We start from the raw sequence: 16201 nt of genomic DNA, 5'->3' as shown, positions 1-16201 counted from the left end.
TTGTCTTGTTCCTGACCTTAGCGGGGAACCTCTCAGTTTTTCCCCATTTAGGATGATGTGAGCTGTGGGTTTTCATATACAGCCTTTCTTATGTTGAGGTATGTTCCCTCTAAACCTACTTTGTTGAAGGTTTTTATCATGAATGGATGCTGTACTTTGTCAAATGCTCTTTTTGCGTCTATTGAGAGGATCATATGGTTCTTTACATGTATTATTAATGTGATTTATCATGTTGATTGATTTGTGAATATTGAACCACCCTTGCATCCTGGGAGTAAATCTCACTTGATGGTGAATGATTTTTTAAAATTATTTTTTTAATGTTTATTTTTGAGAGAGAGAGAGAGACAGAGACAGAGTGCGAGCAGGAGATGAGCAGAGAGAGAGGGAGACACAGAATTGGAAGCAGGCTCCAGGCTCTGAGTTGTCAGAATAGAGCCTAGAGCAGGGCTTGAACTCACAAACTGTGAGTTCATGACCTGAGTTGGAGTCAGACACTTAACCAACTGAGCCACCCAGGTGGCTCATGAATGATTTTTTTAAAAGTATTATTGGATTTGCTTTGCGAGTATTTTACTGAGCATTTTTGCATCTATGTCCATCAGGGATATTGGCTCATAGTTCTCTTTTAGTGGTGTCTTTATCTGGTTGTGGTATCAGGGTAATGCTGGCCTTGTAGAATGAATTTGGAAATTTTCCTTCCTTTTCTACTTTTTGGAATAGTTTGAGAAGAATATGTAGTAACTCCTCTTTAAGGGTTTGATAGAATTTGCCTGTGAGGCTGTCTGGTCCTGGACTTTTGTTTCTTGGGAGGTTTTTGATTACTGATTGAATTTCTTTGCTGGTAATCAGTCTGTTCAAGTTTTCTGTATCTTACTGTTTCAGTTTTGGTAATTTATATATTTTTAGGCATTTATCCATTTCTTCTAGGTTGTTCCATTTGTTGGCCTATAGTTCTTCAGGATATTCTGTTGTAACTGTATTTCTGTGTTGTTGTAGTTCTCCTCTTTCATTTGTGTTTATTTGGGTCCTTTCTCTTTTCTTTTTGATAAGTCTGGCTAGATGTTTATCTATTAATTTATTTTCAGAGAACCAGCTCTGATTTCATTCTTTTTTTCTTTTTTTTTTTAATTTCTTTTCTTTTTTTTCTTTTTTTTAATTCCTAGGGGTGCCTGTGTGGCTCAGTCGGTTGAGTGTCCGACTTTGGTTCAGGTCATGATCTTGCATTTGTGGGTTCAAGCCCCACTTCAGGCTTTGTGATGACAGCTCAGAGCCCAGAGCCTGCTTTGGATTCTGTGTCTCCCTCTCTCTGTCCCTCCTCTGCTCACACACTCTGTCTCTCAAAAAATAAAACATTAAAAATTTTTTAAAAATCTCTATCATTTATTTCAGCTCTAATCTGTAATATTTCCTTCCTTCTGCTGACTTTGGCTTAATTTGTTCTTTTTCTCCTTTAGGTGTAAGGTTAGGTTGTCTATTTGAGGTAGGCCTGTATTGTTATATACTTCCCTCTTAGGACCACTTTTGCTTCATCCCCAAGGTTTTGGACCATTGTGTTTTCATTTTCATTTTTTTCCAAGTATTTTTAATTGCTTTGATTTCCTGTTTTACCCATTCATTGTTTAGTAGCATGTTGTTTAACCTCCATGTATTTATGGTCTTTTCAGGCTTTTTTTGACAGATCAGCTTTTAAAAGTAATGGATGGTAGGTACAGATATATGGAAAGGACTTCCCTAATAGGCTCTATGAACTACAGAGCAATGGGAACAACTACAGTACAGAATTTAAATTTTATCTGCTAATTACTAGTTACAAACCAAAGTTATTTTCCTAGCTGGGAATTAAGCAGAATAATTCTAAAAAGTGCTAAAAGAATAAGAAAAAAACAAATTGATATTAACGGTATCATTCCTACTGTCTCTACCAACTTCCCAAAGACTTGAATAGTTTTTCTATGTGGTGGTTTATAATGATTCTTCCTTGAAAATTTAGATTCAAAAAGCATTCCAATGTAACTAGAATTAACAGTCCCATGCAAATATCAGTCTAAACTGAGGCAATATCCCTGTAAACATGAAAAATTTAATTGTTGGTGTTTAAATGTACTTTTATCCTGTTGTTTTATTAGTAACCAAGTGTTAAAGTGTCCTTGATAAAAGTCAAGATGGAGCCTTCTGAAAAAGTATTTAAGTCATAAGGGTGATATTGTCTGCATTATAGAAAGTTTTAAAAATAGGAAAAACATAAATGACTAAAATACAACCTCTGTTTCTTTCGCATATTATATAACTTTCTAATTTATTTTCAGTACCTACATTAGAACAGTTTTTTTTAACTGCAGAACTAATGCTTGTTTATGTTCGAAATGAGGAAGATGAAGGCACCAACAAAGTGTAATCACCTATGACCCAAAAATCCACAAAGATTTATCTTTTAGCTGTTATTCTCTGGTAGACTAGACTTTTTTTTTTTTTTTTTTTTTTAAGTTTAAAATATTGGCACCTGGGTGGCTCAGTTGGTTTAGCATCCAGCTCTTGATTTTGGCTCAGGTCCTAATCTCATGTCTCATGGGATTGAGCCCTACATCTGGACTCTGCGCTGACAATTCAGCGCCTTCTTGGGATTCTTTCTGTCTCTCTTTCTGTCCTTCCCCCACTCACACATGCTCACTCTCAAAGATTTAAAAAAATAAAAATAAAGTTTAATACCAACTCAAGAGTGTAAATAAAAGAAAGTTCATACATTATTATCAGAATACAGAAGTGTCTCATGGTATTGAAAAGCAGGCATCAGAAGGGATGGAATCAGGAACCAGGAAGCTGTTAGGAACCAAGAAGATTGCCACTCATTGTGTGTGTATCCTTCTCATTGCTTGGTCTCATTTCTGCCTCTTAGCAGATCCATTTTTCAGCATGCATGCTAGAAGATGGCAGCGCTGAACTCTGTTCGGTAGACAAGGATCTCCTAAGCTCAGCTTTAAATTCTAGTGGGAGATAATTTGATGGCACCCGCTGTGTTAGACATCTGCCTCTGATACAGTCAGCTGGAACTCTGGGGGCGGGGCATTATGGTACAAACATGGCTGCTAGGGCCTTCCCCTTGGGGTATGGAAGGGGCAGTGCTCAGACAGCTTACCACCCACAACTCCACAATATGGATGATAATCTATCTCTATATTTTCTAAGACTAAATTTTCCCAGTTTTTTTTTTTTAAGATGTTTTCCATTTTTATTCAAATTTATTGATCCTCTTCTTTGGTTTCTTTGAAGACTTCTAGCCTTAGAGATTTAGTAAATAGTTGAGTCTGTTTTCTGCTAGCTTATCTGTAATCACATTCAGTCATTAAGCAAAAATGCTGAGCCTCTACTCTGTGCCAAGAACTATTTGTAGATGTTGGAGATCCAACAGTGAACAACACCTGATAGTTTCCACACTTTGGGAGCTTATATCCTAGTGGGAGGAGACAGATAAGGTGTAAATACACATATAATGTCAAGCAGTGAGGTGCAGAAAAATAAACAGGATGAAGGGGATAGAGAGTGATGGCATGGGGTAGGGGGCTGTTGTTTTGGAAAAGGTGTAAGGGAAGACCTCCCTGAGCACAGAGCTGCAGTGAGTCAGGAGCGAGCCTTGAGGAAATCTGGTAGAAGAGTATTGAAAAGCAAAGGAAGCAACTGTAAAAGCTCTGGGATTGGAGAGGAGAGTGCTTTGCATATTTGAAGAAGAAAGCTTTCTGGGTGCCTAGAGCAGGGCAAGTTGGGGAGAGGGGAAAGGTCAGGAAAGTAGCCAGAGGCCCAGCCCCATTTGTTGGTGTGCTTGCTGGGTTTTGAATAGGAAACGCTATGTGAGAGTGTTAGGATGTGAGGCTCTCAAATTGCTGACCACTTACCTTTATTTACATCCTTCATCAAGCAATCTTTCCTTTCTGTTTTTTATACCTTTCTCCTACATTTTAAGAATCTGTTTGCTATTTTCTTTCATTGCTTCATCTGCTTCTTTTTTTGCAAGTATCTCTTTTTCCAATAGTTTTTTTTTTTTTAATGTTTATTTCTGCGAGAGTGCGAGCAGGAGGGAGCAGAGAGAGAGGGAGACAGAGAATCCCAAGCAGGCTCAGAGCTGCCAGCGCAGAGCCTGACATGAAGCTCAGACCCACGAACCATGAGATCATTACCTGAGCCAAAATCAAGAGTTGGATGATTAACCAACCTAGCCGCCCCACAAGTAACTCATTTTTAATGATTGTTTTTGTAGTGTTTTAATATCTGGTAAAGTTTCCCTTTTGAGGATTTTCTTTGACATTCGTATCTGTTTATTCTCCCAGATGGCATTCAAAATAATTTTTTTTTAGGTTCCTAGTAAAAATACCATTGGTATGTTATTGAAATTACATTCTGTGTAAATTCCTTTGAGGAATGTTGACATTTAGTGTTTTCATTAAGGGACAAATGTATATCATATACAAATGTAAATATTGGATCATTTCTGTTTTTTACTTTATTTTGTTGTGCTTGATAAGAGATTTTGAAGTGTCTGGTTATGATGCTTCTCCAGGTAGGGAGGCTATTTCATTCAGTTCAGAAAGCATTTTATTTGATTCTTACTGTCTGCCAGGCACTTTAGGCACTGAATCTAGAAATGAAGGCTTGGTGCTGGGATTTCAGTTAGTTGGCAGGAGTTCAGAATTTATTTTTGGTGTTAGGGCAGAATTCCATGAAAGAAATCACATTGTTCTCCTCCTCTTCACCTAAAGGAATAATTTCTCAAAAGTGCCCTGTAGATAGAATAAAAATAACAGTTGGCAGACCTTTTTTAAGACCTCTTCCTATATGCTAGCTAGAAAACCTAAACTGGTTATTAATTTCTCAGTTAACACTTTAAAAAAATTTTTCCCCACTAAGGCAATAATATATAATCCAAGTTTTACCCATTAGTCCTATAAATCTACCTCTAGAAGCTGAAACCTGTGAATTTTTCTCCACATTTTCTGCTACTAACTCTGCAGTCCAAACCACCATTATCTTTCACCTGGACTATTGATATTGCTTTGTACATATTATCTCTACTTTTCTCTTGCCCACGTTCACAAGGCATTTTCCACACTGTAGCCATGGTGATCTTTAAAAACAATGTTTTTATTATGGAAATTATCAAGCCTTAAAAAATAATAATAGAATTAATTGATGTCTCCCTCCCTCCCACTCTCTCCATCTCTCTGTCTCCAGGACAGACATGTCTCAATAATGGCCACTGTCCAGTTACGTTATTTTTGTGTATAAATATTTCAGTGTATGGGCTCCTAGCTGGCTCAATCAGTAGAGTATGTGACACTTGGTCTCAGGGTTGTAAGTCTGAGCTCCACGTTGGGTATAAAGATTACTTAAAAACAAAATCTTAAAAAAATTTTTCGGTATAAAAAAAAACAAACCTGTAATCACATGATGGTTGCACAGCTCTGAATATACTGAAAACCACTGAATTGTACACTTGAAATGGGTGAATTATATGGTATGTAAATTATATCTCAACATAGTTGTTAAAAAAATATCAAGGAGCCAAAGTTTGCATTTCCCCAGTTATACTTTTAAGTATTTTTTAACACTTTGATAGAGTTTTAAACGTAAGTTGGATAGTGTACTGTTTTTCTTAAAACCCTTCAGTGACTTTTCATCATATTTATAATAACCCATACCCCTTGTACTGACTCAGAAAGGTCTGACCTACAAAGCCCTGGCGTAATACGCTTCTTTGCCTCTCTGACTTTCTACCTCTCTTGCCCACTAAATTTTTTCTACCTCAGGGCCTTTGCATTAGCTGTTCCATCTACTGGAATGCCTTTCCCTATATTTTCCCAAGCCTAGATCATTCCTTTCAATTTAAATACCTTTTCCTCACAAAGGCCTACCCTGATCAGTTGCCCAGTCTCCAGTCTAAAGTGCTATCCTAGTCATTCTCCATCACATCATTCACTTATAAAGTATCAGCATAGCATAGTTTATCTGGCATGTAATTGTTGTTAATTTACTATTACCCTTTTTCTGTGCCTTCCCTGCCCCCCTCCCATGTTTTCTGTCATGTTCACTGCTGAATCCCCAGTGCCTAAAATATTAATTGGTGCATAATAGACCCTTATTAGGAGAAATTCATACAAAAAACTGCCCAACACATGCCAGGTGTTTGGTACTTATAAAAAGGTTATTTGATAGAATATATTATCTCACTGCATAAACAGAGTTCTGGTCAGGTATGTTACTTTGAAAGGGCCATTTTCTACTCCCAAGTTATAACATGACTGGTTTTTGGGTTTTTTGTTTTTTGTTTTTTTTTTTTAAGCGACCTTATTTCATATAGCATCCTGTTCACTTCAAAGCTCAATAAGTAACTTTTAACAAATTCTGTTTTTGTTGTTTGGCAAAACATAGGGTGCTTGCATGAATAAGGTTGCAAAAGTTACTATAATGCCTTGCTGGTTTCATTCTCCATTATCACTTTTTCTTTTGTCCTCAACTGTGGACCATCACACTCTTTGCTTATGATCTCTCTCTGCTACCTGTTCTCTGGTGAAGCAGCTTAAGAGTGGCTGTGGTAGGCTGAATGACAGCCCCCTAAAGATGTGATTAGTTAAGTATCTTGAGATAGATAATCCTGAATTATCATGGGGGGCTGTGTAATCACAGTTGTCCTTACAGGCAGGAGGAAGGAGAATCTGAACATTGAGAAAGAAAACGTAAAGATGGAATCAGAGGTTGGAGTGATGCCCTTTAAAGATAGGAGGACCACAGTTTGAGCCCTGTGTTGGGCTCTGTGCTGACAGCTCAGCCTTTGGATTCTGTGTAGTCCTCTCTTTTTGCCCCTTCCCTGCTCATGCTCTGTCTCTCTCAAAAATAAAAAAAATAAAAAAAATTCTTTTAATTAAGATGGGAGGACCACAAATCAAGGGATATAGGTGGCTTCTAGAAACCAGAAAAGGGGTGCCTGGGTGGCTCAGTTGGTTAAGTGACTTCAGCTCAGGTCATGATCTCACGGTTTGAGTTGGAGCCCTGCATCAGTCTCTGTGCTGACAGCTCAGAGCCTAGAACCTGCTTCAGATTCTTTGTCTCCCTCTCTCTTGTCCCTTCCCCCCCCACACCTCACCTCTCTCTCTCTCTCTCTCTCAAAAATAAACAAACACAAAATTTAGAAACCAGAAAAGGGGCAAGGCAATGGATTCTCCCCTAGAGCCTCCAGAAGGAATGCAGTCATGTCTACACCTTGAGTTTGGCCTAGTGAGACTGATTTTGGATTTCTGATCTCCCAAACTATAAAAGAATTAATCTGTATTGTTTGAAGCAATTAAGTTTGTGGTACTTTGTTTTAGTAGCCATGAGAAACCAATTCAGTGATTTAAAGTATAAGAAGGCTTGAAGGATCACAGAACCTGTACAGAGTGTTCTGAGGCTAATCTTGCTGGCTTAGTAGTTAGCTACCAAAATGGAAGCCAGAAAGAGTTGAGATGGCAACTTCAGGTGGGTAATGTGGGGGGAGAAGAGAGAGGTGTGGTTGTTGGAATAGTGAAAGAATATTCATGCTGTAATGGCAGTATCCATGTTATATACAATTAAGCTCTTGATGGTTTGTTTCCTTGTGTTTTACACAGATCAGAAACCCCTTGACCTTGCCCAGGGTGCTGAAATGAAACACATTCTTATTGGTAATAAGGTACGTAGTAATAGACTACATGCATATGATCATTTTTAGAAAAAGATTTTGAATTCCTGAAATACATAGATGGCATTTTTAATGAAAACATATTTTCAATAGGTCATCTACAAAGCACTGAAACGATATGAGGGCCCTCTTTGGAAGGTAGGCTGAGATGATCTTATTTCTAGAACTGGAAAGAATTCTCAGGTGCCCCATTTTTATTTAATAAAAAAAATTTTTTTTCATGTTTGAGAGAGAGAGTGGGGAGCCCATGCTTGCATGGGGGTGGGGGCTGGAGAGAGATGTGGGGAGAAAGAATCCCAAGCAGGCTTCATGCTGTTAGCCCACAGCCCGATGAGGGGCTTCATTTCACAAATCGTAAGATCATGACCTGAGCTAAAATCAAGAGTAGGACCCTTAACCAACTGAGCCACCCAGGTGCCCCAAAAATTATTTCAGAAGAAAAAATGATTTAAGCATTCTTGGATCTTGCAATGTAAACCATTTTGTGTGTGTGTGTGTGTGGTATTGGCTTTCGTTAGGGTTCCACTTGTTATAGCAATTGCTGCTCTTTTTGTTGATGGTCTAAGAACACTTTTAAGTGACCAAGTTTATGCAGAACAGTGTTTAATCATAGAATTGCAGTGTTTTTGTTATGAATGTTGAAACAGGGAGGACTTGATAGGAATTTAATGTTTGAGTTGTCACAGAACACACATACAAAATCTTTCTGGTTCTAAAAATTTCTTTGCATTTTGGAGTTCATTTATTTTCTAGAATTAACTGTCTTAGAGTATGTGTTTTCTTTTGCATTTGCAAGCACTCCCTTTATGCACAAGTATGTTTATGTTGTATAAAATTAGAATTAATTCTTAGACTTTGTCTTTGAAGTCCACAATTGAAAATTGTCCTATAATTATCCTTGGACAATATTGTCAGAACTATAAACTGTGTTCATTATTGATCTTATCAGTATGCCATTTCTTCTCTTCTTGTCCCCCTGTAGTGGTATGTTTTCATTACTGCACCTAGTTACCTTAGTTCATGTTTGATCATTTTTTTTTTTTATAATGTTTATTTTTGAGAGAGAGAGGGAGACAGAGTGCAAGTGTGGGAGGAGGAGAGAGAGGGAGACACAGAATCCGAAGTAGGCTCTGGCTCTGAGCTCTCAGCACAGAGCCTGATGCAGAGCCTGAACCCATGAGCTGTGAGATCCTGACCTGAGCTGAAGTCGGACACTTAACCAACTGAGCCGACCCAGGTGCCCCCATGTTTGATTATTTTTTAATATTCATCAGTACTATCTACATGAAAGACTACAATAGAATTATCATAACTTAATTTTTATCAGTCAGGTATTTGAATCTAGATCTATCAGCTTGGAAAATCCTTGCCATTTTTTCCCTTAGAGTTCAAGATTTTTTGGCTGGAGATTATTCTGGGTGGTATTAGAACATGGAGTCCTTTCGTGGTATAGGAAACAGTAAGTATTATCCTGATACTTAGTAAATTTATTCTCTAAATTTTGAAAGATTAAAAGTTTTCACTTATCTCTTTAATATTTATTTATATTTCTAATAATTGTAATATTTATTTTGAAGGCCTGATGCAGTCCATAATATTTATCGCCAGGGATGCAAACACTTAACTCAAGCAGTATGCACGGTAGGATGACACATGCATCTTTTGCCCACACTGTGAAGTCAGTGTTGCAAGTGTTATTTTTATAAAGCTGCCTTGTCAAATCTTGGGGTAGGGGGGACTTGTGTGTATTTTTATTTGAGAACAAGTAAAACCGTGGAATCTCTTTAAAAAAAAATAATGGACCCTTGTTTATTTCACATATTGTGGGATGAGATAGCAGTGGTCTGAAAACATAAAGAGCCTGTCATGTTTTGTGTGTGTGTATGTGTGTATATTCACACACATATATGCATGTGTGTGTACATGTATATGTGTACTTATACATGGGCAAATCGAGATAAGGGAAGTTTTTCTGGTGTTAAAATTTAAAGCCTGTGTCAAAATTAGGATTCTTAGGTCCTCTGTGTTCACTGTTATACTTTACCAACCAGGAGAAAAAGTGAGTTTCTCCTCTTAGGTATTAGTCTAAGACTGGAGCCTAGACATGCTTTCTTCTTTCCTACTTGAAATCCTTGAGGGTTGTCAATATGTCGTGGCAATCACTTGTCACATTCCCCAGCAGTACAGCCTGATTACACAGCCAGCCCTTAATTGTCCTCACACCCCTTCCTCCCTTCACATTAGACCAGAGGGCCAGGGAACCTCTCTCTAATCTGGTGTGTGTAATCTTTTGTTTTTTCTTTCAGTGTAATCTTGGCCATTGTCTTCTGTTCCCCCTATAGACTCATCTACTTACTACCAAGCTTTTTCCTTAGTTGAGCCTTTTATCTCGCAAATAAGTGCTCCCCCTGCCCTTTTAAAATTTCTTGCTCTTTAACTTCTGTGGAATCCATTAGCTCTTGCTGTGTTATGCCTCTCCTTGTTGTATAACTTTTGTTTCTTCTGTAAAATGTCTGCTTAAAGCTTATCTTTATGAGGCCCATATCAACACAAGCTAATGAGCATTCACTGTGTGACTGCTTTAAGCAGACTGTTTGCTTTGTAGTTTTTTTTCTTTTTTTAAGTTTATTTGAGAGGGAGGGAGAGAGCAAGTATGCACGCACATGAGCGGGAAAGGGGAAGAGAGAGAGGGAGAGAGAGAATCCCAAGCAGGCTTCACACTGTCAGCACAGAGCCTGGTGCAGGGCTCGAGCTCAAGAACTGTGAGGTCATGACCTGAACCAAAATCAAGAGTCAGATGCTTGACCAACTGAGCTACCTAGGCACCCTACTTTATAGTTTCTTAAGGTAGAAGCTTAGAGTATTGATTTGAAATCTTTTTTCTAATATAAGTGTTTGCAACTATCAGTTTCTTAATTTTTCTTCAGTGTGCAGTTCAGGGCCATTAAATACATCTGTATTATATTGCAGCCATCAGCACCATCTATCTCCAGAACTCTCTTTATCTTCCCATACTAAAACTCTGTACCCATTAATCACTTATTCCTTTCCTTTCTATTCCCAGCCCCTGCCAGCCACCATTCTACTTTCTCTATGAATTTGACCTTGCCAGGTACCTCAGCTAAGTTAAGTAGAATCAGACAATATTTGTCCCTTCATGACTGGCTTATTTCACTTAGCATAATGTCCTCAAGATTCATTCATGTTACAGTATGTATCAGAATTTTTTTCCTTTTTGAAAATTTTTAATTATAGTAAAAAAGCACATAACAAAATTTACTATTTTAACCATTTTTAAGTGTGCAGTAGCTTGAACTGTAGTCACTTTGTTGTGCAACGGATCTCTAGAATTTTTTCATCTTGCAAAACTGCAGCTATACCCATTAAGCAACGGCCTATTTCCTCTACCCCTAGCCCCTGGCAACCACTCTTGTACTTTTTGTCTCTATGAGTGTGACCACTTTAGATACCTCTAAGTGGAATCTTAGAGTATTTGCCTTATGTCATTTCGTCTGATATCCCCAAGATTCATCCATGCTGTAGCATGTGCCCGGAATTTTTTTTGAAGGCTGAATAATGTATATGCCACATTTCTTTATGCGTTTATTCCTCAGTTTACATTTGGATTGCTTTCACCTCTTGGCTTTTGTGAATAATGCTGCAATGAACACGGATATGCAAATATCTCTTCAAGATACTGCTTTCAGTTCTTTTGGATATAGACTTAATAGTGGAATTGTTCAATGATGTGGTAGTTCTATTTTTGATTTTTTTGAGGGATTTTCATGCTGTTTTCCAAAGCAGCTGCCCCGTTGTATATTCACACCAGCAGTAATTGGGGGGGGGGGGGGGAGGGCTCCAATTTCACTTTTTCCACATCCTCACCAGCACTTATTTTCCTTTTTTTTTTTTAAAATATGGGCCATCCTAATGAATGTGAGGTGGTATCTAATTGCAGTTTGATTTGCATTTCTCTGATGACTAGTGATGTTGAGCATCTTTTCATGTGCTTAGTGGGCATTGGTTATTGTCTTTGGAGAAATGTCTATCTAAGTCCTTGGCTCATTTTTTAATTGGGCTGTTTGGTTTTTTTGTTGGTGTTGAGTTGTAAGGGTTCTTGGCATATTCTAGGTATTAACCCCTTACCAGTATATGATTGTAGATATTTTCTCCCATTCTATGGATTGCCTTTACACTCTCTTGATAATGTCCTTTGATGCATAGAAGTTTTTAATTTTGATATAGTCAAATTTATTTTTTTTTCTTTTTGTCACTTGTGCTTGTGGGTATCATGTTCAAGGAATCATTGCCAAGTCCAGTCCCATGAAGCTTTACTCCTATGTTTTCTTAAGAGTTTTATAGTTTTAGCGCTGATGTTTAGGGATAGTTTTCTCCTGAGGCCTTTCCCCTTGATTGCAGCCAGCTGCCTGACAATCCTGCCATGGCTTTTTGTGTGCAGGTCTCCCTGGTTTCTCTTCCTCTTATTAAGGAATCCAGTCTTACTGAATTAGGGCCCCACTCTTGTGACCTCATTTAATCTTTTTTTTTTTTTTATTAAAAAGAATTTTTTTTAACGTTTATTCATTTTTTGAGAGACAGAGCATGAGCGGGAAAGGGGCAGAGAGAGGGAAGCAGGCTCCAGGTTCCGAGCTGTCAGTGCAGAGCCCCACATGGGGCTTGAACTCATGAACTGCGAGATCATGACCTGAGCCGAAGTAGGACGCTCAACCAACTGAGCCACTCAGGCGCCCCTGACCTCATTTAATCTTAATTTCCTCTTTAAAGCCCTATCTACAAATATAATCATATTGAGGGTGGGATCTTCATATGAATTTGGGGAGGACACAGTTCAGTCCATGACAATCAGTGTGGTTACTCCAGCTTTCGAATACCATTTGCATGGTAGATCTTTTTCCATCTTTTTATTTTCAGCTTATCTATGTGTTTGAAACTTACTTATAGAGAACATAGAGTTGTATCGGGTATTTTTATCCAATTTGACAAACTCTGCCTTGTGATAGGAATGTTTAATGAAGGACAGACACCTGGCTGGCTCAGTTGGTTGAGCGTATGACTTTTTTTTTTTTTTTTAGTTACTTATTGAGAGAGGGGGAGAGAGCACGAGCGAGCATGAGTGAGGCAGAGGCAGAGAGAGAGAGAGAGAATATCCCAAGCAGGCTCCATACTGCCAGCACAGATCCCGACTCAGGGCTCAATCCCACAACCATGAGATCACGACCTGAGCCGAAACCAAGAGTTCAATGCTTAACCAACTGAGTCACCCAGGCACCCTGAGTGTATAACTCTTGATCTCGGGGTTGTAAGTTCAAGCCCCACATTAGGTGTAGGGATTACTTAATAAAATCTTTAAAAAAAAATGTTTAATTTATACTTAATGTTGTTGACATGGTTGGATTTCTGCTGCCATTTTGTCGTTCTTTGTTCTTCCTCTTCTACATAAGGGAGATACTTCTCATGTATCGTTTCCTTTTGTTTATATTTTACTGTATTTTAAAGTTATTTCTTAGTGGTTGCTCTAGCTATTATAACATACATCTTAATCTATCACAATTCATACTTTATTTCATAAAATCTGAGAACTTTAATATAGTTGCACTTCCTACCCCCTTCCTTTGTGTTATTGTTATATATATCATGACTCTGTATGTTTAAAAACAACAATATAGTGTTACATCTATTGCTTTATACAATTTTATGTCTGTTTCTTTGTTTTAAAATATTTTTATTGCACTATAATTCACATTGTATAAGGTTCACCTACTTAAAATGGTTCAGTAATGTTTTGTATGGTCATAGACTTGTGCATCCATAACCAGTCAGGTTTAGAACATTTCCCTAATTCCACAAAAAAAACACTTCATATCCATTAGTAATCATATCTGAGTGCCTGTCAGTACCACCTCCTCTGAGTTCCCTAGGTAGCCATTAATACCTGTCTCTATAAATTTGCCTATTCTAGTCATTTCATATAAATGGGATCATAGAATATGTGGTCTTTTGTTTCTGGATTCTTTTGCTTAGTGTAATGTTTTCAAGGTTCATCCATATTATAGCATGTATCATTACTGCAGTCCTTTTGTGGCCAAATAATATTCCATTGTATGGATAGACCATATTTATCCATTCATCAATTAAGGAACATCTGGGTTGTTTTCACTTTTTGGGTCTTAAGAATAATGGTGCTGTGAGCATTAATGTATCAGTTTTTGTGGGGATTTATGTTAATCTCTTGTGTTTTTTAAAATAGAGGAGAAAAAATATATAGAGTCTTACTCTAACTCATATTTTTATCACTTCTAGTTGTGTTTATTTTTTTCAGTGGATGTATGGGTTATTTTTAGAAGTCATTTCCTTGCTCCACTGTAGCTCCATTCCTTCCTTTATCCTCTGTGCTATTAGTGTCATATATCATACATTAGTATGTTACAAGCCCAACCATACAATTTTACAATTGTGTAAATTGCTTTAAATTATATGAGAAAAGAGAAACTAAATACTCTATTTTAGAATTACCTATGCAATTTCACCAGGTTTTTTTTTTTTCTTTTTTCTTATTTGGTGTCTCTTTCTTTCAGCCTAAGTAACTTTTTTTGATTTTATTCTTTTTTGTTAGGTATACCTAATGAATTGTCTCAGTTTTTTTTTGCCTTCATTTTAGAACAGTAGTTACACAAGACAGAGAAATTTTCTTTCAGCACTTTGAATATGTCATCCCCTTACCTCTGTCCTCCATTGGTTTTTGTTTTAATTTTTTTTCAATGTTTATTTTTGAGAGACAAAGAGTGTGAGCAGGGGAGGGGCAGAGAGAGAAAGACAGAGACACAGAATCTGAAGCAGGCTCTCCAGGCTTTGAGCTGTCAGCACAGAGCCCGATGTGGAGCTTGAACTAACGAACCATGAGAGATCATGACCTGAGTCGAAATCGGACGCTTAACTGACTGAGCCACCCAGATGCCCCAGGTTTTTTTTTTTTTTATGTTTATTTATTTATTTTTGTGTGAGAGAGAGAGAGAGACATAGGGTGCAAGCGGGGGAGGGGAAGAGAGAGCGGGAAGGAGAGAATCTGAAGCAGGCTCTCCAGGCTCTGAGCGGTCAGCACAGAGCCCAGTGTGGGGCTCAAATCCATGAACCGAACCCGTAAGATCATGACCTGAGTCAAAGTTGGATGCTTAACCACCCAGGTGTCCCTGTCCTCCATTGTTTTTGATGCAAAGTCAGCTGTTAATTTTACTGTGCTTCCCCCTGAATTTGATGAGTCTCTTTTCTGAGTACTTTAGTATTTTCTGGTTTGAGCTGTTGACAGTTTGACTAAGATGTGTCTAAGGATAGATCTCTCTGGATTTATCCTACTGGAGTTTATTGAGTTTCTTGAATGTATAATGTTTTCATTGAATTTGGGAAATTTTCAACCATTATTTTTTCAAATACTTTTTTCAGCTTTTTTCTCTCCTTCTGTGACTCTAATTGTCTATTGGTACGTGTGATAATGCCCTACAGTGATTTTTTTTGTTTTGTTTTGTTTTGTTTTGTTTTGGGTCCCCCTTACATCTCAGATTATCTGTTGAGGGAATTTTTCATTTCAGTTCTTGTGATTTTCAATTCCAGAATTTCCATTTGGTTCTTTTCCATAACTTGCATCTTTTTATTGATATTTTCTATTTGACGAGTTATTGTCATTATACTTTCTTTTAATTCTTTAAATACAATTTAGTTTTTGAACATTTTTCTGAGAGCTTTTTAAGTATCTGGCTCATTGCCAGTTTGTTGCTTGGCCCAATATATTTAGACCTCATGTACTGTGATGTTGGCTTTTCCTGATTGTTTGCCACCAAGATTGCTGTTGTTTTTGACAAATCCCTAGGCTTGGGATTTTCAAGGCCCTCTAAGTAAAGTCAGCCCCAGTGTTTAAAGCTTGCCCCATCATGGTTCAGTTTTACCATAGAGTTAGGAGCAAGGGGGAATGGAGCATATTCAGGCTAAAACTCCATCACCATTCACTGTTCTTACTGAGAGATTCAGTAGATTTTTCTTGAATAAATGCTTTTCAGTAAGTTGTAGGTCTTTAATCAATTTTCACTATTGGGGAATGGTCGTTTCGATTGGGATTGCTACAGATTTTCTTGGAGAGGACTATTTAAGCAATATCAAGACCTCCAAGCTATGAACATTGCATCTGTTCTCTATTGAAATCTGATTTGGTTTCCTTTTACAATGTTTTATAATTGTTTATTAAATTTATTCTTAAGTGTTTATTGAAGCTATTATGATAGACTTCAAATTTTCATTTTCTATTTTTTGCTATTATATATAAATTTGTTTTTAATAGTTTGGGTAGCTTTTTTACACATTCCTCAGGGTCTCCTACATGCACAGTCATGTCATCTGCAAATAAGGATGGTTACATTTCTTTACAATCTGTATGCCCTTTCTTATCCTTTATTGTACTGGATAGGACCTCTGTTACAATTTTAAATA

General features: G+C 37.5%; 2 protein-coding genes across 8 annotated transcripts in view; one reads left to right on the top strand and one right to left on the bottom strand.

Annotated features, from left to right (window-relative positions):
• The window catches only part of OSBPL1A (oxysterol binding protein like 1A), a 266632-nt gene that overhangs the window by 93497 nt on the left and 156934 nt on the right, over positions 1-16201 (top strand). For all 3 annotated transcript variants that reach the window (XM_053902506.1, XM_019465523.2, XM_053902507.1), the window contains exons 8-11: positions 7635-7696; positions 7799-7843; positions 9091-9164; positions 9283-9346. In XM_053902506.1, the coding sequence (XP_053758481.1) occupies positions 7635-7696; positions 7799-7843; positions 9091-9164; positions 9283-9346 (245 nt within the window). The remainder of the gene's footprint in view (positions 1-7634; positions 7697-7798; positions 7844-9090; positions 9165-9282; positions 9347-16201) is intronic.
• Positions 1-16201, bottom strand: part of LOC109276483 (E3 ubiquitin-protein ligase MARCHF11-like) — an 88957-nt gene that overhangs the window by 46374 nt on the left and 26382 nt on the right. For 2 of the 5 annotated variants that reach the window (XR_008422242.1, XM_053902518.1), the window contains one exon: positions 4471-4772. The exons of the other annotated variants lie outside the window; for them this stretch is intronic. Coding sequence is in view for 1 of the 2 variants with exons in the window: in XM_053902518.1 (XP_053758493.1) it covers positions 4742-4772 (31 nt within the window). In the remaining variant the exon portion in view is untranslated. Of the gene's footprint in view, positions 1-4470; positions 4773-16201 lie in introns of those variants that run through there. 5 annotated transcript variants of the gene reach the window in all.

The sequence above is a fragment of the Panthera pardus genome, unplaced genomic scaffold (genome assembly GCF_024362965.1).
Source record: "Panthera pardus isolate Hobbes unplaced genomic scaffold, ASM2436296v1 HiC_scaffold_15, whole genome shotgun sequence".
NCBI lineage: Eukaryota > Metazoa > Chordata > Mammalia > Carnivora > Felidae > Panthera > Panthera pardus.
The sequence above is the reverse complement of the archived record's forward strand: the minus strand, read 5'-3'. Positions and strand labels throughout refer to the sequence as shown.